General features: G+C 39.2%; 1 protein-coding gene across 1 annotated transcript; it reads left to right on the top strand.

Moving 5' to 3' along the window:
- The first annotated feature begins 186 nt into the window (after positions 1-186).
- LOC139739084 (zygotic DNA replication licensing factor mcm6-like) lies at positions 187-21,276 on the top strand. The gene is made up of 18 exons (XM_071649700.1): positions 187-427; positions 1,294-1,437; positions 2,458-2,568; positions 3,473-3,635; positions 4,134-4,273; positions 4,875-4,987; positions 5,700-5,845; positions 7,615-7,765; positions 9,523-9,664; positions 11,429-11,570; positions 13,304-13,411; positions 14,162-14,317; positions 14,989-15,117; positions 16,116-16,277; positions 16,837-16,948; positions 17,850-18,035; positions 18,602-18,741; positions 20,998-21,276. The coding sequence occupies exons 1-18, from the start codon at positions 336-338 to the stop codon at positions 21,130-21,132; spliced, it is 2,472 nt and encodes an 823-aa protein (XP_071505801.1). The 5' UTR covers positions 187-335; the 3' UTR covers positions 21,133-21,276.
- Positions 21,277-26,324: the final 5,048 nt, after the last annotated feature.

The raw sequence follows: 26,324 nt of genomic DNA, 5'->3' as shown, positions 1-26,324 counted from the left end.
ACGGTATTGTGCAGTAAGTGTGCAGTGAATCGAATGCAAGATTGGCCGGTGTTTGTTGCGATCGCCGTTGCTGTTTCGCGGCGATTTTAATACGTGCATTGCATTGTGATCCGTCCTAGCTCTTGACGTTTGGGAACTTTCCGCCTGGCGATAATTAACGTTGTACAGGGCTTTATTAGCTGTAAAGTGGTGCACTCGGAGCAGATAACATTATTTTTGTCTTAGTAAAGACTGGCTTCCTTTCAGCTTAATACAGCTGCAGCTTTAAGTGAAAGTTTCCAACGATCAAGAATAGTTTACATCGTTGAGCCTAAACATCATCTTCACCGACGAACATGGATGTTGCAGATCAACGGACGGGTATCACTCAAGTCAAAGACGATGTGGCTGAAACGTGTCAGAAGTTATTTCAAAACTTCCTTGAAGAGTAAGTCAAACTGCGATTCATAACCCCAAATTTGACTTCACAGAGAGCGAGAGTTTTATAGTCACTTTGACAATAGCGACAATTATAATCTGGAAATGGGGTCTAACACTGTTAACAGTTCAGTTAGGTCTAGACCTATTTGTTTTGACAAAAATCGAGTTTTAATCAGAACAAATAATGTTAACGTAGATCTAGATGTAAATTTAGGGTTCTAAATTTAATGTTAGATAGGCCTAGACATTTTTCTTCTTCTCATCATGGAGAGAGCACATGTGTGTGTAAGACGAAAAAATCACAGTGCGAACATGCGACCATTTAAATATCACTCAGTTGTGAGATGAATGAGAAGTGAAGATGAGGCCTCATGAGCACTGCGGGGAGGGAGCCTTAATAATAATAGAGTCTTGAGTACCGGTTGGGCGGTACCCCGGAGGTGCTCATGAGGGGGAGAGTGCCTTGTGAGACAGAGCCCCCATCATGAGCGGACTTTCCGGACTGAGATATCTATCCGGCTTTAACGTTAGACCTAACATTACTAGAATAGATCTGCCTAACGGCTACACAAGGAATCTTTTCTATAAAATACACAGCCCTGTCGCTGTACACAACCTACAGACTATCAACTGCGACCAGACCTAATGCGAATAACTGACACATACACAAACGAACTCTACATTTTGATGCAAGTCTGTTCAAAGTCTTAAGCAAGAAAATGTAAGAAACTATGGCATGAAAATAGGAAAAAAAAAATAACCAGGCTCAGCATATCAAAAACATGAAAGGGGTGTGGTCGTACATGTAGCTTCACGTGGGCATGCTGTACATGTTTTACTTTGACATGAGTCTGTGCACACTTTGCTCATCAGGTTCACGGTGGAGGATGATGTGAAGTATTTGAGGGACGTTCAGGAGCTGATCAGACCCGAGAGGAACACACTCACTGTCAGCTTTGAGGACATCCAGGCACACAACCAACAGCTGGCAACCACCATTCAGGAAGAATATTACAGGTACAAAGTACTTCCCCTCCAGTGATAGGCAGAAAGAACAAACAAAACAGCCAAGACTCCAACCCCAAGCACCTTCTGATCTGGAGATTCTCCCGCCCGAAACCCCTAGCAAACGGGAGACTCCAAGTTGATGTGTGCGAAGCGCGAAGTTCCTAGGGTTCTAGATGTTCTCTGGTGCTATCTAAGGCTTATTTCTTCAACATACGATAGCAATAAGTAAGAAATCCTTTCCACTGGGAGACACAGAGCCAGGGCGGGAGAAATGAAATCTCAAGCGGGAGAACGGGAGATTTTGCAAAAATGGGCTTTCGGCGGGAGATCTCCCGTCGAGAACGGGAGAGTTGGAGTCTCTGAAACAGTGACAAAATTCAGTGTGAACCATGAAGGTCATAAATGATTTGTTTTTGGTTAGATTTTAGAGGATTACCAGAAACAACTATCTTGTATTCTAAAGCATAATTGCAAGAAATGACAAATGCAGATGTTATGCATACAATTTGCAGTATAATCAGTATTGTAATCAGAATGGTGTGTTTTTATAATAGGGAAATACAGAAGAGGTGAGATGAATTCTAAAACCTACAGTTGTATGCCAATGAGATTAGACATGGTAGGTCCTACAAGTGTGTGAGATAGTGCTCATATTCATAATGTTCAGAGAGAAGGCTTTCTCGTGCAAGGTTTGAAAAAAAAAAGAAGATGAAAACAAATGAGGTGTGAGTACAAAATTTTGTGGATGACAGTGAAGATGAAATAGAAGTTCTGGAATGCTGACAGCATTTCATTGAAAAAAAAAAGAGAGCTGACAAGAAATTGCTGTCAGAAACTTGTGACTGCAGAATACTAGTATGCAAGTATAGATGTAGCTGTGTACCAAAGGATAAAGTGCGAAAGGGCCTGCATGTACAATGCACAAGTAATTACACTTATTAGTTGTATGATTATCTTTAAGTTTGTGTTTACCAGTTGGTAGGAACTGTGCTCTTTATGTCATTATTCAATGCTACCTCTTTCCTGCAGAGTGTATTCCCACCTGTGCCGGGCAGTGCGGAATTTTGCCCGAGACCACACCCAGGTTCCACCCAACAAGGAGTTCTACATTGCCTTCGACGATGTGCCTACCAGACATAAGTATGTAAAATCGTATGAAATTTATCTCTTTTTTTGCGGGGGGGGGGGGGGGGGGGGGGGGGGGGGGGGGAGGGGTGTCACTGATAATTACAGGGGAAATAAGTGTGTGGTTCTCTATGGAGTGGAAGGAATATAGTACAAATCAATAACTCGGAGAAGCGCGTGCATATTTGGTGGTGTTTGTTTGTTTGTTTGTTTGTTTGTTTGTTTGTTTTTTCCCACTGCATCAGGCCAATCATACACTGTACATAATTACGGGTACATTTGTATGATAATGAGTGAGATTTATTTGCGGGTAGCAGAGCTGTCAGAATGTCTAAATTCACAAGTTATTAATATTACAGCTAGTATTACTTTGTGTGCAACAATCAAAAGTTGGTGTTTGGTGGAATTATCATGTACACTCCTGTCTGTCAGATCTCACTGATGTTTGCAAGAACTTCCTGACTGTATTAGATGAGAAAGAAACGACAAAAACTGTATTTATACTTGCCCTCTACTTGAAAGAAATAGTAGATGACCTAACTTTGTTCATAAAAGCAATGTTAGAACAAGTAAAAACTCAATAGCTTTGCTGATGTTTTTATATGTCATTATTTTTTGTATTTACATTTATATATTTGTATTTATATTCATTCATTTATTTTATCAACATTTAAAGGTTTTTATGTGTGTCTTTTCTTTTTGGTTTCGCTCTTGGGGAATGCAAAAAATAAGTGAAACAGGATCTTTGCTTCCATACAGTAGGCCAGACACAGCTTGTAAAGACCTTTCTAAAGGTCCCTGATAATCACTCTATCTGAAGTCATAAGAAACAGAGGGTAATGATCAGATGTGGTCAAAAACGTGAATGTCATTCACACTGAGATTGCCTTTTAATATGCAAAGCGACCTTTGTCTGCAGGGTGCGTGAAATGACCACAGCCAAGATTGGCTCTCTGATCCGTATCAGCGGTCAGGTGGTTCGGACCCACCCAGTCCATCCCGAGCTGGTCAGCGGGACATTCGTCTGTCTGGACTGCCAGACTCAAATCAAGGATGTTGAGCAGCAGTTTAAGTTCACTCAGGTATTCACAAAAAATCTTCTTCAGTCCGTGTGAATTACTTCTGTAATTATGATAAGTAGTACAGTTGTATCATCAGCTAATGCATGGTTGTGTGAAACAACTGTTACTGACCCATTCGATATCATTTACAGTAGGTAAAGTCTCCAAGTTTCATCTGAAAAAGATGACATCAGAATAATGTTGCTGCATAACATAGGAAGTGTACTTTGTCACAGGATTTGTAAAGGGGATGAAGATAGTGAGATATCCTTATCTTTTCAAATGTCTTATCACGTTGAATGCTAGCTGGTTGCATAGAGGCCCGCAATGAAGTCTTGCAGCTGAAATTTGCCCTGAAAAATGTATTTCATGTGAACAAAGAAATAAGTTGCCATCTTTGTCTGTCATAGGTAAAGCATTTTATTTTTCCTTGTTGAGTGTCAAACAAATATCTGGTTAATACATGATTTAAGCTGTTTCACGCATCAGTGATATAATTCCACAATCCTTTGCAATCAGCCCACGATCTGCAGAAATCCGGTGTGCTCGAACCGATCACGCTTCATGCTGGACACCAACAAGTCTCGCTTTGTGGACTTTCAGAAGGTTCGGATCCAGGAGACACAGGCAGAGCTTCCAAGGGGAAGTATTCCACGCAGGTACCCACCCCCACCCATAAAATCCTGTCTACAGTAACATGCGACAATTTTTGTGTATAACTGCTAATTGCATACAGGTGTATACTAGAAGAAGAGTATCAACATTTAGGTTATGCAGGCATTCCCTTTAATAGCCCATCATGCAGTGAAAAGCTTAATTTTCTTTTTTGTAGGTAGTGTTACCAGCCAAAATGAATCAGAAAGCATATTTAATTTTCAAGTCATTATTTGTTTGTTTGTTTTTTGTCTTCGTCGCATAATGGTACAGGCAGTATTTTTGTCATTATGTTTGTGTTCTGAGTAAGTCGGTTGCATAGCTTACAGTCATCATGGGCATTTAGCAGTTTTCCATATCAAATCATAATGCCAATACAATGAAATTCAAATGTAGCCCATGTATTTTGTTGATTGTGTATCACATTGCCTTCAGTCCATTTGCAAGCAGTGCTTACTCTTCCCGAATGGAGGCTGTAAATCAGAGTTGATTCATTCAATAATTTATAACAATACTTGTGTGTAGGTGTTCACCATCTCTCCCAGTCGTGAATTCAGTTTACATGTACCGGCAACTCAACTGTCTATTTGTCGTTTCATTTTCCAGCGTGGAAATCATACTGCGAGCAGAAGCTGTTGAGCTTCCGCAAGCCGGTGATAAATGTGACTTCACTGGAACACTCATTGTTGTTCCCGATGTGTCAACACTGTCCATGCCAGGTAAATACTAGGTGTTCTTTAGTTCCAACCTACAATTTGAAATGAATGCATGGTGTGGAGCTCCTTCCTGTGCGGTATATCTTAAACAATGATTTACAGTTGAATTTTGTTGAAGACACTTTGGATTTCTTGTAATGTCCTGCAAATATTCACAAAAGATTAACAACAGATATGTACTTGTAAGTTAAAATATGTGATTTGTATACTGTATTCATTTCCAGTTGCCATCAATGTTCATATACCTCAGTGAATATGAATATTTGGCATGTCATATCACACTGCATAATGAGTTCTCTATTTTTTTCTTGCTGAAGTGAATGCTCCAAACCCGTTGAAGACAGACTGATTTTGTTACAACACGCATTTCCCATAGACACCTGCCCAAGTATACTCAGGACTCGTCCTCAATGGGTGAACCATAATATCCAATGCCCAGTGTGTGTCCATGTCTGCATATGTTTTGAGACCTGCTCTAAAGGGGAAATGAATCCTATGCAATAGAATCACATGACCATGTATTAACTTTGTGTCAGTTCTTTAATAGTTCCCCCTCACTTTTCCATAGAGCAGTGGAGACTCATCAGACGCACTATGTGCCACTTGCACATACACACGTCTCTTTCAGATGGAGAGTAATGATAAATGTGTATGCCATAAATAAGATATTCACAGTAGACTTTTCCCCTCTGTCACTTTCTGTCTTTATTTCCAGGTGCCAGGGCAGAGACTGCGGCCCGTGGCAAAGGGACAGAGGGCTACGACCAGGAAGGCGTGAGGGGGCTGAAGGCCCTCGGAGTACGGGACCTGTCCTACAGACTGGCCTTCCTTGCCTGCAATGTCACGGCTTCCAACCCGAGGGTGAGTCCCTGGCACTCTTCTGGTCCTGGAGAGGAGGACCAGTGAAGCTATATTGTATTCCCATTGACATGTAATGTGTTCAATATTTGTTTGTTTGTGTGTTTGTTTGTTTGTTTGTTTGTTTGCTTGTTTGTTTGTTTGTTTGCTTGTTTGTGATCTTTATTTGTGTGCTGGGACATATTTCTGAAATGTGCTGTCAGTGGCTGCACTTATTTAATCAGCTGTCATGAACACAATGCATCTTTAGATTTTTAGTTCATCTCCTTTAATACATGAAGTTGTGATTTTTATGCCTCCGCTACGAAGTGGCCGGAGGCATTATGTTTTCGGGTCGTCCGTCCGTCCGTACGTCCGTACGTCCGTACGTCCGTACGTCCGTCCGTACGTCCGTCCGTACGTCCGTCCGTACGTCCGTCCGTACGTCCGTCCGTCCCGTTTTGTTTTTGTCAATATCTCAAGAACCGTGTGGTGGTTTTACATCAAACTTGGTATGAGGGTATATCCTTGGGGGATAATACTTAGTGTGGATTTTAGGGTCACAGGGTCAAAGGTCAAAGGTCACAGATTATTTTGTGAAAAAAAAATTGAAATTTCATGTTTTTCTCCATATCTCGCAAATGGTTCAAGGTATCTTCATGGAACTTAGTATATATGCTTGTACCGATGGGCAGTGATTATCTAGGGAAGTTGGGGGTCATGGGTCAAAGGTCAGGGGGTCAAAGGTCAAGGTCAACTCCTCAAAATATCACTACTTTCCTTAAAATGCAATATGCCTGAAGGTTTGTTTTTTTTTAAACTTGATGTATTGCATGTATTACCCAATATATATTTTGGGGGAAGCTTCTTGCCAAAAGGTCAAAGGTCAAAAGGTCAAGTGAAAGTGCTAAATTGCACTTTTTCCTCCATATCTCGAAAGTAACTCAAGGTATCATCATGAAACTTACATATTTATGCATGTTCAACCTAACAGTGATTCTCTGTGGAACTGTGAGGTCAAAGGTCAAAGGCCAGGTTTAGATAATGCTATTTTCCCATTTGATACTGAAATTATACTTTTTCTCAATACCTTGAAAATTACTCAATGCATAAACTTATAAAAGGGTCAAAAGTCAAGTAAAAATCATCAGTTCCCCAAATACCTGCACTCTGACATTTTAATCATAGTAGCCGTAGCGATATATCTAGTTTTTCTTTCATTGAGGGTGATTGGGAGAGATAGTGGACTTGTAAAGTAAGCAAGTATGCTTGCAAAAAGAAAGTAGAGATTACAGTGTTTGGGGACTTAACGTTGATTAATCGCTGTGTTGGCTGGTTTATATTCAGCTGACTCATCGAGAAAAATACTGTAAAAGTGGGAATTTTTGCAGTGTGGAAATCTCGTGCAACCAGAGACCAGCGCGAAAATAAAAGCATGCGAATATTTTTTGCACATCATATGTTCCACTAATAAATGTCTTGATTCCGCAGAATTAAAAACATGAAATTCATCTTACCCAGCCGAGCACGAAAAAAATACTCGCGTGAAAATAGCCACTTTTACAGTACCGTCGCAAAATATCCACTGATTGTCTTATACCAGTTTTCACAAATGTTACGAAAACAGTATGAAGTATCAACATAAGAAATTACTGGAGATTTGTTTAATTTCACTTTAAGAGACTGTACAAGCTTGGCTCAATCCTTCGGAAGTAGATGACCAAATGATCTTTGAGCAGGCTTATACATGTTTGATATATCACCTGTTGTAATGTGCCCGCTTTCCTCGATAGTTTGGAGGACGCGACATGCGAGGAGAGGAGATGACTGCTGAGGCCATCAAGAAGCAGATGACCGACCAGGAATGGCAGAAGGTGTATGAGATGAGCCAGGATAAGAACCTGTACCACAACCTCATCACCAGTCTCTTTCCGACCATCCATGGTAAGAGACTTTAGTCCAACCTACCTTGGGTTTCTACAGGACTAGAAAGGGAGGATTCTGTTCTACATCTATGCACTTACTTTACCATCGTAGCTGATAATATTTAGGGGCTATTTTTAGTATGGTAGTTCAGGTTTTAAAGATAATAAAAAGTTTTGGTACCTCAAAAGTGTCCTTGAATTTCCTTGGCGTAGTTTGTGTTTCAGGTTAAAGTACCTTTCATATAACTAACACTGTGAGACTTACTCGCCCCAAAGTGCTCTCATGTCTTAGTAATCATGCAATTAACTGCGACCAGCAGCCCCATACGCATAGCGACCAGCAGTCCCATACGCATAGCGTAATGGGGCTTCGCATTGTAGCATTCAGGATCATGACAGATTTAGTATCGCAGGGTAAATGTCAACTTAAAATCCCATAAATTCTTCAATTTGAAGACTTACCAATTAAGTTGAAGTATTGAAAACAGGCTTCGGGCAACGTTTGGTTCTGCCTATAGTCACTTTCTGTTCGAATTGATGACTGAATGTGACTCGGTCGACAGGACCTTAGGAGAGCTACATACAGTACACTGAATACTACAGCCAGTGCATGCGAACACATCACATGCACACAAATTTCAAATCCATGAACGGATAAGATGTTTGTGTGCGCATGCGCTGGCCATGGTATCCAGTGTATGTAGCTCTCCCAAGGTCCTCTCGACCGAGTCACATTCAGTCATCAATTCGAACAGAAAGGGACTATTGGCAGAACCAAACGTTGTTCGAAGCCTGTTTTCAATACTTCAACTTAACTGGTAAGTCTTCAAATCGAAGAAATTTTTGGATTTTAAGTTGACATTTACCCGCGATACTAATTCTGTCATGATCCTGAATGCTACAATGCGAAGCCCCATTACGCTATGCGTATGGGGCTGCTGGTCGCAGTTAGCTATGCGTACAATGGGCTGCACGCTGCTGGTCGCAGTCAGTGTAGTGGTTTCGTACAATATTTATTGACGCTGTACAGCGTTGGCTCTGGTACGAAACCATTATTGCATGATTACTAAGACATGAGAGCACTTTGGGGCGAGTAATTCTCACAGACAACGTACTTTAACCTGAAACACAAACCAAGACAAGGAAATTTAGGGAAGCTTTTGAGGTACCAAAACTTTTTATTATCTTTAAGTGGAGTGTGTCTTTGTTTCATACTGTCACAAATAAAGCAAATAGTATCCTCAAAATGAGGTATTCAGCATAACTACCAGCTTAAAGTTCCTACTTTAACAATTAGGATACAGTGGCTTACTTACATCAGATGCAGCTGTTCAGCTGGGAAAAAAACATAAATGTATGTGCCACTTGAAGTAGAGAGCAAAAACGGTACAAGAAGGTGTTGTAAATTGAGTAATCAAACTTTGATGGAAGCTGATCCTGTTAGCCAACAGCCATTAATTGTTTGGAGCGACTTATCGCACTTTGATGTTCAGTCAATAGCACATCTGCCTGGAATTCAAATGGGTTTACTAGTTTGAGTCTGTTAGACTAGCTGAGCAAATAGAGCTGTATCCTGCACTTCGCAACATAATATATGTATGTATGACAGTCTGATATGATGCTGTGTTAATGTGAATAACATGAAACTACAATGTACAACATGTATGGGGCAAGTATTATATTGTACAGAGAGATTGGATATTTAACATCAATGTACAGGAAGATGTGACACACACTTATGATTTGATTTACCAATTTGTTCTCTCCTGCCTCCAGGAAACGATGAGGTGAAGCGAGGAATTCTGCTCATGATGTTTGGTGGAGTCCCCAAGACGACCATGGAGGGTACCAGTCTCCGTGGCGACATCAACGTCTGCGTCGTCGGAGATCCAAGCACGGCCAAGAGTCAACTTCTCAAGTGAGGAAATTTTACTGCATAATCCAGTTTTGTCTCGTCCCAGCAATCAAAATAGAAGATTAGGGATATTATGGGGGGGGGGGGGGGGGGGGTGTAGGTTAGATGGGAGAAGCTAAATTCTGCAACCTCAAAATTGTCTTTTATTGTTTACCTGTGTATTGTTTCAGGTCATCATTCATAGCATCAAAGGTTTCATCAACCATCGTGTTTAAGTAGCTTGTAAAGCTGGTAAACTAATTAACCACTGTGATGATGGCAGGGTGTGAGATCCCTGGTAACAGTATGAACCGAATTGTTTATGTGTGTAGGCAGTCAATAGACATTTTGTAGTGGTTTTGTAAGCACTTTATACTCATAGGAGAGTGTACAGTATCGTAGGTTGGTACAATCTGTATATACCCATTGGCACATTGCCAAAAGTTCAATAACTTTTCAGATCCCCCTCTCTATTTCTGTATTTGATTCAAATTGATTTTATGTTATCAATGTTAGCTGCTAAGTAGGCTATGTATGACATTCAGCTGTGATCACTGGATCAAAGATTCTAACTGGTCCACACTGTCTTCTCCCTCCCGTGGCACATTGAAAATAAATGCATTTGACAGTTGTTTTCATATTTTCAAAAGAGACTTAACTATTAAGTTACAGCTAGTAATACAGGCAAACTGAAGACAAATCAAATGTGTTTATCTGTTTCTATGTCTTATTGTCCCCGCCGAACGAGTTCGAGCAGGGGACTATGAAACGGGCTCCGTACGTGTGTGTGTCCGTGTGTCCGTGTGTCCGTCCGTCCGTCCGTCCGTGTGTCCGTCCGTGTGTGCGTCCGTGTGTGATCAAAATGTTCAATTTGCTACTTCTATGTCATTTTTGAGCCAATTTTGATTCTGTTTGCTTTATATGATAGCACTACATGGGAGCTTTGAAACTCTACACAGAATTTCAGTCGTGACCTTTGACCTTGACCTTTGACCTATAGTACATTTTGCTACAAAATGCTACTCCTTCGCCATTTCTAACCCAATTTCGATTCCGTTTGCTTTATGTGATGGCACTAGGTGAGGGCTTCAAAACTTCTACACAGAATTTTGACCTTTGACTTCTTTGACCTTTGACCTTGATTTTTGACCCATATTGTACATTGGCTACAAAATGCTACTCCTTCGCCATTTCTTACCCGATTTCGATTCCGTTTGCTTTATGTGATGGCACTAGGTGAGGGCTTCAAAACTTCTACACAGAATTTTGACCTTTGACTTCTTTGACCTTTGACCTTGATTTTTGACCCATATTGTACATTGGCTACAAAATGCTACTCCTTCGCCATTTCTAACCCGATTTCGATTCTGTTTGCTTTATGTGATGGCACTAGGTGAGGGCTTCAAAACTTCTACACAGAATTTTGACCTTTGACTTCTTTGACCTTTGACCTGAATTTTTGACCAACATTTTGTTGTACATTTTGCTACAAAATGCTACTCCTTCGCCATTTCTAACCCGATTTCGATTCCGTTTGCTTTATGTGATGGCACTAGGTGAGGGCTTCAAAACTTCTACACAGAATTTTGACCTTTGACTTCTTTGACCTTTGACATTGATTTTTGACCTATATTGTACATTTTGCTACAAAATGCTACTTTCGGCGGGGACATATATTACGCACCGCGTAATTTCTACTTTTCCTTGTTTATTTGAGTATTATCTGTACCTTATCAAACTTGTCAGATTAAAAAAGGATGCTAAATTTTTGATTTGCCATCTTGCCAGGTGTGTAGAGGAGTTCAGCCCCCGTGCGGTTTACACCAGTGGCAAGGCCAGCTCGGCCGCTGGTCTGACCGCTGCAGTGGTCAAGGATGAAGAGACGTCTGAGTTTGTGATCGAAGCCGGTGCCCTGATGCTGGCAGACAATGTAAGTAGGAACAAGGAATGTCCTTTACAATCTTTAATTGTTCATATTGGAAGGCACCATACTTCTTCATAAGTGATATTTATGATCTTCTCTAATGTATGATACTAGGAAGTGATTTGTTTGCACTAGTTAGGACACTCATCAGATCTATTCATGTCAGCTGGACATTATTATGTTAAGTAAATAGACCAAGGTCATATCTTTGTTTGATATGCCAAAGTTACTATAAAAACCATAATCACTGTCATTGCAGGGTTCTGGGCAATGACCCCCTGGTTGGTTAACCCAGACCCTTCCCCTGACCCTAACCCTAATCCTAATCCTAATCCTGAACCTTATCCTAACCCTAACCCTAATCATTACCCTATCCTTATCACTAACCAGGGGTGCATTTTATGAAGCATTTTGTCCGACAAAGTTGTCAGGCAAATTTGCTCTCAGCCAATCAGATGCAAGGATTTCAGGAGCTTGTAAAAGTTTGTTAAAAAAATATCTGACAAAAATGCTTCATGAAATGCCCCCCAGTATTTAGCCAGGGTTGAGGTGGAGGGGAGGGAGATAATTGTCCTGATAATGCATTGCAGAAAATAAATTTCCCAAATTTCACCCGATACTAGTACATTATTGTACTGTATTTGAACATATAGAGCAATTTTGATTCATCATGTCTGCATTTTTATGCCTCCGCCAATGAAGTGGCCTTAGGCATTATGTTTTCGGGTTGTCCGTATGTCCGTCCGTCCGTACGTCCCGTTTTGTTTTTGTCGATATCTCAATAACCGTGTGGTGGTTTTACATCAAAGTTGGTATGAGGGTATATCCTGGGGGGATAATACTTTGTTTGGATTTTAGGGTCATGGGGTCAAAGGTCAAAGGTTAATTTGTGAAAAAAAAGGTTGAAAATTCACGTTTTTCTCCATATCTCGCAAATGGTTCAAGGTATCTTCATGGAACTTAGTATATGCTTGTTCCAATGGGCAGTGATTATCTAGGGAAGTTGGGGGCCATGGTTCAAAGGTCAGGGGGTCAAAGGTCAAGGTCAACTCCTCAAAATATCACTACTTTCCTTATATTTATGCAATGCCTGAAGGTTTTTGTTTTTTTTAACTTGATGTATACATGTATTACCCAATATATATTCTGTGGGAAGTTTCTTGCCAAAAGGTCAAAGGTCCAAAGGTCAAGTGAAAGTGCTGAATTGCACTTTTTCCTCCATATCCCAAAAGTAACTCAAGGTATCATCATGAAACTTACATATTTATGCATGTTCATCCTAACAGTGATTCTCTTTGGAACTGTGAGGTCAAAGGTCAAAGGCCAGGTTTAGATAATGCTATTTTCCCATTTGATACTGAAATTATACTTTTTCTCAATACCTTGAAAATTACTCAATGCATAAACTTATAAAAGGGTCAAAAGTCAAGTAAAAATCATCAGTTCCCCAAATACCTGCACTCTGACATTTTAATCATTCATCCAATTGAACCTAGTTGAACTGTCATCGCACATTGTCAAGACATTGTACTATAGACCTATTAGGAGAACCATGCATTATTGCGGAGGCATATCAGTCGCCGTAGCGATATATCTAGTTTTCACATTTATCTTAATTAACTTAACCTGTTGTGTATATATAGTTGTAGCTGTGTGGCTCTCCATCACATATTAATGTTAGTACCTCCTTTATGAAGTTGGATGAAATTGATAAAACATTCTTCCTTTCTTTCGTGCAGGGTGTGTGCTGCATCGATGAATTTGACAAGATGGACATCAAAGATCAGGTCGCCATTCACGAGGCCATGGAGCAGCAGACAATCTCTATCACCAAAGCTGGAGTGAAGGTAGGTGTTCAGCACAGATATTTCACTGGAAAGATGAATGTGTTTTAATAGGTTTGGTGAAATGGCAACTACTGTCTCAGTGCCCAGGGTTGCCAAATTAAAATGTTGTTTTTCAATTCAGGAAAGTAATCTAAGGTGTTGGAACTTACATCTCTGTAAAGCTGATCACAAGAACTATGAGAAACAAGTTTAAAGCTAATTGACAAGGTGCTACCCCAGGTGTATTATTATGTCTAATTGTAATTTTGTTTACCACCTCAGTTTAAGGACTACCTGCAGATCATTGTAGCATAGTGTTCGGATTTTGAAGATGCCTCCTTTTTTCCCTTGATGCTCTCATTCACTGAGTACACTAAACATCAATTATGTGAGCCATTTTGGGCTGCCATGTACTTGCCTCATTTCTTGCCAAGCAGTCATATTGACCTGCAGTCAGCTCTACAAAATACAAAGATATAATGTGAGTTAGACACACTGACTTTGGTGAAATAGACCACTTGTCACATACAAAGTCATTGTGATTTAAAAAAAAGCAACGAAAAAAATTAAAACAATCACTATGCAGTGACAGTTTGTGTCGGGGCTCCTACTCTTGTAAGGGGAGAAATCATGTTAAATGATGTTGATGTTAAATGTCCTGATTAGCAAACAAAGCGCATGCCAGAGTCCTAGAGATAAAGCATTTATCATGATCATTTAAAGAAAAAGAAAGTTTATCATTAGAACTGTCTGTCCTGGTTTCTTTTGCAGGCCACCCTGAATGCTCGCACATCCATCCTGGCCGCAGCCAACCCCATCGGTGGTCGCTATGACCGCACCAAGCCTCTCAAGCAGAATATCCAGATGACCGCTCCCATCATGTCGCGTTTTGATCTCTTCTTCATCCTGGTGGATGAATGCAATGAGGTAGGGGACTTGAGTCTGTTTTTCTCAACACCAACACTCCGTTATCATTGTACACGTATTAGATGTTGTAATGAAATCAATAAGATCCATTCCAGGGCTCATTGCTCATTTCCTTATCATCCACCTAAGATTTTGCTGAGAAATGTTACTCTCTCACATGGAGGTAATGTTGCTGTTGTAGAGAGTACTTTTTTATTTACCAGTCATCATGGCCTTGAGTCAAAGGTAGATTTCAGTTTTAGCAGTTAATCAAGATATCACATAAAAGATCTGATGACTGAATTTTTATTGCTTGCCAAGTGATCAATTCTTTTCAAATTTTGATCAAATTCTGTTTAATGTTTTTCCATCATATTTGTAGATGATCCTAATTTCAATTTTAGGAGAAAAATAGATATACAAAGAAAATTGGACTTACTCTGTAATGAAAGGCTTGTACAGTTCTAAGCCATTACTAAATGGTGTGGAATAATTGACAGCTGTTAGCATTTTCATTTTTAGTAGACTATCAAACTTACAAAGCTTTGATGGTGAAAACAAAACAGGACAATGGCAGCTAAACGTCTTGTCATTGGGTAGCGTCTTTAAGGGCTAGGAAACCTTTGTTAGAAATCGAGCATATCATACGTTATTCATTTGTTTTTCTTTTTTTCTCACCCTTCAATCCATAGGTGACAGACTACGCCATCGCGAGACGGATCGTGGATCTCCACGCCCGGCGACAGGAGTGTGTGGAGAGGCATTACTCTGTGGAGGACATGCAGCGTTACCTCATGTTTGCCAGGCAGTTCAAGCCCACGGTAAGTCTCTAGCCACACAATTTGGGACCAGTTTTGAGAGGAAGAAATTGGAGTATAGGAATATACCACAGAAAACACAATTTTTAAAGTCAGTGATTTTACTTGGCAAGATTCAGACCTTTCATGTCAATTCCTTTGCATTCCTCCACAAGCAACATTTCAAAGGAGCCTCATGTAATAAACATGAAGTTACTGGACTTTTAGATGCACATGCAATGCTCTGGAGCAAAAAAAGTTTTCATAAACAATTGTTTTCCTAAATAGTACTAATAATACTTGATGTATTTATAGCACCTTTTCCACTGGATACAACAAGGAATTAAAATGAAAGGTCTGAATCTTGCCGAGTACAAATTACCAACTTTAGAAAGAGAAATGTGATGTGTATGTGAGTGCCATCTTTTCTGCTTTTCTAACAGTGCTTCTGAGTGAGTACAGCGTAGTATTGTAAACATACTTCAAACTGCACATGTACACACACCTCATCCAATGCACAGAGAGTGTTTTCTATTCCAATGTGCCTGTGTTTGTGTATGTATCATTTAGCAATCTGAATGACTTCTTGCTTCATGATGTATAAACATAATTAGTTGTTAGGGTTTTTATTACAAGCTTTTAGCATGTTGACATACTACGTACATGTATGTGATACTGTAATAGCCTCACAGATAGTAGATTTTGGCACCAAGAGTCTCATGCAATGTCAAAGTCAAGTCGTTGAAAGATTTCCCGCTGTTTTTGCATGGATGTAGACAACCTGATAATTTGTGTATTGAGCTCACATGCAAACTGGAGTGAAACAAGGATGATATGAACCAGGCAAAGAAACACATTTTCCACAAAGCATCCCAGACCTGAGCACACAAATGAACTTACCTCTAAGTTGGCCACATGCATTTTAGTGACGGGTTTTTTAGAGAGAGTTGATCAAGGTCACAATAAATGCATAAAGGATCAATCAATATGAATGGTTTTGTTTTTTGTTTTGCTGTCAACAGATAACAAAGGAGTCTCAGGACTTCATGGTAGACGAATATCGTCGCCTCAGGCAGCGAGACAGCTCGGGGGCCACAATGTCATCATGGCGAATCACGGTGCGACAGCTGGAGAGCATGATCCGACTCTCGGAGGGCATGGCCAGGCTGCACTGCCAGGACGAGGTTTGACTCCCCTTTAACCTCCTTCAGAATTAGATGCAGCAAATACCTATTATTTTGGACACTGGAGGATGTAACCTTTTCCTTTAAAGTGCAGTGAATTTTTTTTTATGGTGTAAGGTAGAGGAGGCTGTCCTTGGGGAGGACATCTGTGTAAAAAACACACTATTTTATTATGTATCACTGTCATTGAAGGAAAATGAATGGACACTGCCTGCTAAAAGTAAAGGAAATAATCATATATCATAACTTCTGAGGACAGTTGTATAGGATGCTAGCCATCCAGCTGATATGACAAGGTCAATATGGACTACATGTTGGATACTAATTTATATAAAAAAGATGGTGTGCAGAATAGCCATAGTTCCACGAACATGTTCTCAAACCCTCCATGGTGTGGCGAGCATATTTGTGCATGTCTAGTTCACAATGCACTAGTCGTAATTTGGTCTTTCCTTATTTAAAAGCTTTCAGATTTTCTGTTGCTTGCTCTTTAGATGTACTGTCAATTGCTATCAAAAGACAGCTGATGATTTCATGTCTCCTTGCTTACATCTGGTAGGTCCAACCCAAGCATGTGAAGGAGGCCTTCCGTCTCCTCAATAAATCCATCATCCGGGTGGAGCAACCTGTCATCAACTTTGAGGAGGAGGAAGATGATGGTCCAGCAGTCGGTGAGTTATAGAAGTAGCCATTGCAAGCAAATTAACCCATTGAGGGCAGGCTGATTTTGCTATAACACACATTTCCCATAGACAGCGTCATGAGAATACTCCAGTTTAGTCTTGACAGTGGGTTAATGTGAGGATCTCAAAATCAAGTAGGCATAGTGTAACTTCAGTTTGCAACACCACTTTATTTTCTTCATGTGTTATGACCACAGGAAGTATTCAAAGAAAGTATTAAAAAGCGTGTAATTGGGGTAGAATTTATATTAATTTTTCAATGATAGAGAAAGGCTTCTAGCATTATGTGTACATTGACAGTATCTGTCTTTGCTGTGGTATACAAGAACAAACAATATTTGATGTTGGAGTCTGTTCCACCATATTACTGTGAATTTCAGTTGTGACTGTTTGCTAAGAAAAGATAAAACCTCTCAGGAACTAATAACTATTATTTGTTTGAATAGTGCAATCATCATAATGTTCACTCCAATGAAGAAATTCACAGATATACTATCCTTTATATGCTGTGGACAGTTTACTCCCTTTTTTTAGGGGGGGGGGGATAAAAACAAATGTGTTTGAAAGCACTGCTTGTTTGGATTTATTTCCTTGTAATGATAAAGTCTTTTAATATGTTCTTTTTCCTTTATCAAAATGATGAAATGGAAAAGATAAAACCCCAAAGGAGAGAAGATAATTAATACCTTGGTCAATGGTGCAATCACCATCATGTTCACTCCAACAGAATAATTTACCATAGATATACAGTTCTTTACTTGCTGTGGACTCTTTTTCTTTTGTTTCCTGGGAGGAGTTTAAATTAACAAATGAAAGCAGTGCTTGTTTGGATCTATTTCAGTGCAGTGGTAAAGTCTTCACACAATTTATTCTTTTTCCCTTTTTAAAGATGATGAGACGGAAAAGGCGGCTGAATCCATGGAGACAGACACTCCGCCCACCCAGGAGCAGGAGTCTGCCGACACGGACCCCGGCAGCCCATCCAAGAAGAAGGGACTTCACATGTCATTTGAAGAGTACAAGATGACCTCTAACCTCCTTGTGTTGTACATGAGGCAGCAAGAAGAAAAAGAAGGTAGGAAAAAAAAAACAATAACAACCGGAATGTCCACCTTGTTGTTAGTATAAGCATGACAATTGTCCGTACCCACCTACCCCAACCTTTCTGTACAACGTACCCTTCCCCCTCCCATGACATATTCACCCCTCCCCCTCTCCATGTGCATAAACCCTTACATAGATGTTTATCTTTCACTTCAGAAAGGTTTCATGCTTATATTTCATTAACAAATAGCTGATGATGAAGGCCACATATCTCTGTGTTCAAATGCTGAGATGTTTTATGCCCATGTCCAGGCTTACTGTCATGCTAAGATGTCAAACCTAATGCCATCTAGTCAAATGAAATTTTTCTCACAAACTGAGACTGACTTTGTATGTCAACAAGTTTAGAATGAAGAGGGTACAATTTGAAGATAAAAACATTAAAATTTTCCACTTTGCCTGCATAGTGTGTGCATTTTCCACATGTTAGGATGTTTCCCCACCCCCCTTCAAAGTATGATTTTGACAGCATGTTTCATTATGGAGTTTGGCAGCCCTGCCCTTAAGGTGATGTTTTCTTTGCTAATGTTTGTGCAGAGGAAGGCTTTGAGGGTGTACGAAGGAGTGACGTTGTCAACTGGTACCTCAAAGAGATGGAAGAGGAGATTGAGTCTGAGGAAGAGTTGGTGGAGAAGAAAACCAAGGTCGAGAAAGTCATCTACCGCCTCATTCACAGGGTATGTAGTTTATCAAATTCAATTCTTTTTGTTGCCCTGCTGTAGTTTAAAGTAGATACTCTTCACCATTGTGGAGGCTCAATTTACAAAAAGTTTCCAGCATTGACCATTGAGCTCTATACACTTTGTAACAAAATTCAGTCGGATGAATTCACAATTGAAGATCATGTTGTCACTAATCTTGATATCTGTGAATGAATATGATCCTGAAATAAATCACTCTGTAACCACAGTCTATGAAAACAGTTCAATAAGTCAATCATAATACTCAGATTTCTCACTTTGTTCAATCATTTAGCAAGTACTTTTGACCACAGTTACTTGATTCAACTTTAACTTTTACAAAATATCAGTGGCACTGGTAGCAGTTTAAACAATGACACTCAAGATTATTTATGTTTTGTTTTGTTTTTATGCCTCCGCCACGAAGTGGTGCCGGAGGCATTATGTTTTCGGGTTGTCCGTCCGTCCGTCCGTCTTTCCGTCCGTCCGTCCGTCCTTCCGTCCGTCCGTCCGTCCTTCCGTCCGTCCGTAATGAATTTTGTGGACAGGGTAACTACCAAAACCTTTTGAGGTATCCTAATGAAACTTGGCATGTATGTGTATTAGGGGGTGAAGTTGTGCCTATCAACTTTTGGGTGCACATGCTCAAGGTCAAAGGTCAAAAGGTCAAGGTCAAATGCTTAAAATTTTACTATTTCCCCCATATCTATGCAATGCCTGAAGATATTTTCTGGAAACTTAGTGTATACATGTACTACCCAATTAAGATTCTCTGGTGAAAGTTTGGGGTCATGAGGTCAAAAGGTCAAAGGTCAAAAGGTCAAATAAAATGTTAAATTTTCACTTTTTTCTCTGTATCTTGGAAATTGTTCAAGGTATCTTCATGGAACATAGTATATATATGCATCTACTGACTGGCAGTGGTTATCTAGGGAATTTAGGGTTCATGGGGTCAAAGGTCAGGGGTCAAAGGTCAAGGGCAATACTTCAAAATTTTACTATTTTCCTTATGTTTATGCAATGCCAGCAGGACTTTTTTTTTAAACTTGATGTATGCATGTATAACCCAATAGAGATTCTCTGGGATTTTTTTTTGCCAAGAAGGTCAAAGGTCAAAAGGTCAAAGATCAAGTGAAAGTGCTGAACTTAATTCTTTCTCCATATCTCGGAAGTGGCTCAAGTTATCTTGAAACTTAGAACATGCTGAATTTATGTATGTTCTGCCTGACAGTGATTCTCTTATAAATCAAAGGCCAGATGAAAATGATAACAATTTACTGTTCAATACAGAAATTGCGCTTTTTCTCCATACCTTGAAAATTACTCAGTGCATAAACTTATGAAATGGTCAAAGTCAAGTTAAAGTTCTTAAATCCCCAAATACGTACATGCTCTCCTATTCATCCAATAAACATAGGTCAAGGAAGGTAAACATTCAATACATTTGTGACAAACATGTCATTTTAATATTTTGCCAATTTTGTGAAAATGTAATCACACATTGTCCACATGTACTATAGACCTATTAGGAGAATCATGCATTATGGCGGAGGCATACCAGTCGCCATAGCGACATTTCTAGTTTAACTTGAAATGTGGTTGATTGAGTGGTCTTACAGCACCATACTTCTGTAACAACATACAAACAGGATCCCAGACCAAAGACTTTTGTATATCCCTTCCAGGGAATGACAGAATCTAGACAAAATGAACAAAAACTCATAGTTGCGAGGTAACCAAGAATAGCAGGACCCTTGTTCCCTTACACACTCACCACAGGTATTAGATGATATGCATGAAAAGTAAGTGGCAGATAAAACAGAAAGAAGGGATGTAATGAACATTTCGATTCGTCCCAGGCAAAACTGAAATCATGTTTGACCCAGAATTTTACATCACAACAAATTATTTTAAGATGTAGTGCTGCTTTTATTTTGGTGCTACATGGCATCGGCAGTGTATTATGTGACTTGTCAATTGAAAGTCTGCACAGTGGTTGTAAAATAAGTTTTGCACTTTTTCCATTTTAAGATATCTTAGAGATGTTAAAGAAAGGAAAACAGTTAATAGATAGACACCTCATTTGGACCATGATGTGCAATACTTAAGTTACCACGAGTCATTTTGTATCAAGAGTTGCATGATGTTTCACAGGTAAGACCCACATCTCGCAAGAGTCAACACATTGTGCGATGACAAAAATTGCCTGCCATGTAATCACTCCTTACACTCTGTCCATCTTTTCTCTCATAGGATCACATCATCATTGAGCTAGCCAAGACCGGACTGAAGAGGAAGAAGGGCGTGGCGGAGGGCGAGGGTGAAGAGGAGGTGGTGGAAGAGGACCCTCTTTTGGTGGTGCATCCAAACTTCACCATAGAGGACTAGAGAGACTGATGCCATCTTGTTAGAGGGAGGGGGCATTGGCTGCCACACCCAAAGAGCAAGCAAAGTTGCGTTGAATGCGAGCTACATTGACAATTTTCTCTCAGTGGCCCAATGATGCGTACCTGAAATCATACACTAGCAAGGTGTATTGTTGAGTAAGTCTTCATGAAGCTTTTGGCAGAGGTAGGCAGAGAGGATTGGGGCGGGGGGGGGGGGGGGGGGGGAGGCATGGATAGAAAGTTCAGAGGTATAATGGTATTGCCTCTGAATACTGTTTGCTGAAAGAGAGTGATTTTGTCAGTCAGTCAGTCAGTTGTTGGCAGAATTGGCCTTTTGTTGAGGAACTGACCATTGATTCTTGAGGGCTTGTTGTATCAAAAGAATATTGCTCCTCAGTTAGAACTCACTGATGCCCTACAAAAGTTGTAAGTTAAAATTGTAAGCAGGAAGCAAGAATGCTTGCAGTGAATAAAGATTTCACTCACTTTGTGTACACATAATTTGCAGAATGAAAATGTTTGCAAAATGTTTGGGAACATTCTTAAGAATTCGCGGCATGGTAAATTCACAGGACAGTTCCTATCAATTCTCCTGTTAATTATGTTTACTATTTAAAGTCAATTGTCTAAACGGGGCATGATACAGTGTCAGGTGGATCTGTAAATTTTTTTGCATAGGATCATTATTAAACATTTTTTTCTGACTAATATGAGATCATTGTCTCATGATGATAGCAAACTAGATTATCATCAGAATAAATAATGTAGTTCTGTACCTGATACGAAACCCTAAACAGTGAAACCTTTGGCTGATGGGTTTGATAATGCGTGATCACTGCACTCAGCTGATGGTAGATATGATGAGTGTTCCTTTGTTTTCAAGACCTCCATCTGAACATCATCTGTTCCAGGTGTAAAGATGACTTTTGTCTTCCAGAGATGTACCATTCTAGCGAGGTTAATGGGGTATATTTCATGTCAAGCATGCCAAACTTCAAAAGCCACGATTACACTGTGTATTTTCATCTGTAAAAATGACAAGTGAAACTTCTGTGGTACTTGTTGATCAGAATGCAGAATGCTAGTCATGCATCATTTTTAACTTTTTCAGAGATGTGGCCTTCATTGTATGTAAATACTGTAAATAACTAAGGATTATTTGTGTATTCTCAGCGTAGCCTGTCGTACATTTCAATAACTTGCAGATGTTACTCACTGTTGAAGAGCCTTATTGTATGTGAACATTATGTGAATGTTATTGCCTTCACCATGTATATTTGATAACATCAAACATTTCAGTTATTATGGTTGTAGTGCATTAATTACTCCTGTGCATGAATGAATGTATGAGTGAATGCTCATTGCTAGGATGTGTGAAAATGTGTACAAAATTCAGCTGTGAGCCCATTAAAACATGATTGCACTCTATGTCTTGATGGTTCTAGTCTCTGCTCATTTCTGTATCATTTCTTGTTGCTTGAAGGGTATGAATTTTTGTACCATATACTAAGATTTGCAAGTAGATTACAAAAATGTACCTTATACAGCTGTGTGTGTGTTTCTGTGTGTGTGTGTTTCTCTGTGTGTGTGTGTGTGTGTGTGTGTGTGCACTTACCCATGGTGTTAAAGTAGTATACACATACAAACTTTACATTTAAACCGAGGACACACAGAGAACCGAGGACGTCCTCGGTACGCAGACCATTCCAAACAGTCTGCTTTTGCATGCTTTTTCAGGTAGGGTTACATGTTTGCAGGTCCTCGATTAGCATTATCGTAATAGGTCCTCGGTTGGATGGTAATATACGAATAAGTCCTTGGTTGACAGACATACAGGTCCTCAGTTATATGGTAAAATTCTTATGGGTAAAACGGGTCCTCGGTTTCTACCATAGACACGTATGTTTGTGTGTGTGTGTACGCTTTTTAGTTAACTTCTTTTCATTGGCTGGAGCCCTCACTGTTAATTCCGCTCAGAACTTTTTTTGCAAATTATGTGTGTCTAATTACAGCTGGGGAGGTTTCAAGAAAGTATCATTTGATACACTTCCTTTTCACATATTGAGATGTATGTCTGCATGACTGAGTTTGTCATGAAGAGAAAGCATACATGTATTCTTTTCTCGGACACCATGAGATTTTCAACACGAAAAGACCTGCCGGTAGGCCTATATGCCAAGGCCCATCTGCCAATAACTTAAAGGGATGGTATGGTAATGGTTGATACGAGGACTAAGATTTTAACTTTTTGTGAGAAACTTAGTAACAACTTTATAATACATGTTTTTTAAAGAGCATACAATTTTAAAAGCAATTCAAAGTTTATATCATGAAAGTCAGTTTTAAAATATTGATAATACATACATATTATCAGTATTTATATTGCAACAAATCTACTCTGTACAGTGCTTAAGGCATATACATACCAATGGCTAAGATATCATAAAACACAGCAATCCTGATATAAGGTAGGTCCCACCTTTTAGTGTGATCACTTTGTTTTAGATATCTCAGCCATTTAAAAACCAATTTGAATCAAATAATTTGAAATTTAATAATTTGAATTCCTCTCAACAAAGAATAATAAATTATGCCCTTTCATTTTTCAGAAGAGGTTTCTCGTTATCTCACAAAAAGTTGGATATCTGAAGCCCCATCTCAACATAAACTATTTCATTGCCTAAGGAAGGTGGCCAAGTGAATAAAATCTGTATCTGAATATAGATACACTGTACCTAATAATTTGTCCACTGCTTTCCTTCAATTTACTTGTACAGTGCACTCCCGTTATAACGAAATGCTCGGGACCAGCAGTTTTCTTTCGTTATAACGAAATTTCGTTATAACCGAACAAATAGATATAACGAAAACAAGGAAACCACGTGTATAATATCATATTCTGTTTGTTGAATACTCATCATACACTGGAAAGCTACACTGTATGTGAAATGTGATGGGATAAATGTATTACAATAATAAACGCAAGTTCCCCTCAGAAACTGTGCATGACACAAGGAGCGAACACAAGTGGTGTGAAGCGTTAACCCATGCAGAGATGCTATATAACATGCTTGTTCCGCTACGTATTTTCGAAAGCAATTCGCATTTCGTTATAACGGAGCACATTTCTTTTGTTTTTCTTTGTCTGTGGCGCTCGGAAAAGACTTCGTTTTAACGGAAATTTCGCTATAACCGTGTTCGTTATAAGCGAATTTTGTACCATAGACTTTAATGGTGATAATTTTGGGACGAGAAGATTTACTTCGTTATAACGAAATTTCGTTATAACCGTGTTCGTTGTAACGGGAGTGCACTGTAGTCACAAATTCCGACTTGGCTTCAACCTGTTACATTCCTTTAGGTAAAACCGAGCCTCCAAATATAAAGTGCTTCCTCCTCCATCCATACTCATTTTCTATTTAAACACACACACACACACACACACACACTAGACTATTCACAACTAAGTGACTAAAGTAGTGATTAGTAATTAAACGAAAACTTCAAGAGTGCCACTTTATTTTACAATGATGTGACTGTTTATTCACACATTTTGCACTCTCATAGAAGCATACATGTATCCATACATGTACATTCATTGAATGCAACAGTCATATACATTTACACATCATGATAAATGTACTTCTGCTTTATAATGACAGTACATGCAAGGTCCTGGTCCTGACACCTATCCAGTTAAACATAACAAACCATTTTGAGTGGAATACAAATATAACTGTCATTTAAACTATACCCACAGTTCCTGGTTACAGAAAACAATTTAACAGATACAGCAGGACTTTAAAAGTGTGCATATTATGCACAGTTTTACAATACAAAGGCTAATATACTCTTGTGATCAGAAGTGATGAACTTGTACCTTGAAGTTAAGGATTTCTTGTACAAGAAACAAGAAATTAGTCTTCCTAACAGTTGTTGATTCTTACATTGTATACAGTGTACTTCTCAGAATACTCTCATCATACATTCCTGGTTAAAGCTATAGTCTGAAAACGCTTTCTCCTTCTTCAATTTTGAAGCCAAAGTACAGTGCATCTAATCTGACATTTGACTATTCATCTCATCATATCCGACAAATAATTGTGTATTTCTCAGGTGTGTGAGAGTACTTGCAGAAAAAAAAAAAATCTGAATCTTAAGGGAAAAAGTCTGAAATGCATTAAAATGTAAACGTTTCAAAGCATTTGAATTGGCAAAAAGTCTGAAGAAGAGGTTTTAGGCAGAGTAAAAATAAATCTAAATTCTGACTAAATTCTGAACTGTAACCTCACATCCATTATTTCTATCCTTCATAATGAATCATATACAGTTGTAACCACCGCATGCTCTCAGCTGAAGATATGGCCAGAAATGACAAATTTTAGGTAAAACACCTTGACCTTTGGTTTTTCACTACTAAGATTTCTTGCAAATAATTGTCTTTCTATATTATTACTACTGCTATACTTCTTAACAAATTAAATCACTGGACAACTCTACCGACAGTGAGACTGGAGTGTGATTAGCCGTAGTTCATCTGGATGCACTGATGATTTTTTTCTTAACCCATTGTGCCCCAGGCATTAAAAAAACCTGCTTTTCATATTTCATGTTTAACAAGATATTGGGGGAGGGAACAAATTTAGGAGTGTGATGGATGTAACATTCACATGAGCATGTTAACTGCTGGAGCACTTTGAGGTGCATCTTTGAATGCAATGTAAGATGAAAGACATTTACAAGTTTGTACTTCATGGTACAGTATTTGGAGGTGAGAGTGTTAAGTGTTTGGGGCATTTTGCTAGTGCGCTGTTTTCTGTTGTTTTTAGCAAGTATTTGCCCAACATTTTATTGGTTACTTTTCCCAGCATTTATGCAGTGAAATATTCTCCTGTACTACTTCACATTCACATGTCAAAATACACTCTCCTTTTAAGGTAGATTTCACAATAATGTTTCAGCATTTACTGTTTTTGTCTAGCTATGCCTTGCAGAGAGTTATCTTAGCCTAGATGGTTAAATTTGTTTGACAAAAATACACATACTGGTTATACACATACACAACTGTAGTTTGGTATACTCATCTGCATGGCTGGCAGGGTCATTTGTAGTAAAACTAAACTGATATAATTTCAGATGTTATTTCATTTTTATCATAAAATAACATACATTGTCAAAAAGTAGTGTACAGTT

Source organism: Diadema antillarum, unplaced genomic scaffold, assembly GCF_040938485.1.
Source record: "Diadema antillarum isolate AM-2024a unplaced genomic scaffold, OU_Dant_1.0 seq00000782_RagTag, whole genome shotgun sequence".
Taxonomy (NCBI): domain Eukaryota; kingdom Metazoa; phylum Echinodermata; class Echinoidea; order Diadematoida; family Diadematidae; genus Diadema; species Diadema antillarum.
This window is presented reverse-complemented; position numbering and strand designations above follow the sequence as displayed.

What these genes read in the sequence shown, in the direction of transcription:
- LOC139739084 (XM_071649700.1), top strand. Translation starts at nt 336, where the DNA reads ATGGATGTTGCAGATCAACGGACGGGTATCACTCAAGTCAAAGACGAT. An exon ending in TTTCAAAACTTCCTTGAAGA is followed by an intron (nt 428 to 1,293) that starts GTAAGTCAAACT and finishes TTTGCTCATCAG; the next exon opens with GTTCACGGTGGAGGATGATG. An exon ending in CCAGGCAGTTCAAGCCCACG is followed by an intron (nt 15,118 to 16,115) that starts GTAAGTCTCTAG and finishes TGCTGTCAACAG; the next exon opens with ATAACAAAGGAGTCTCAGGA.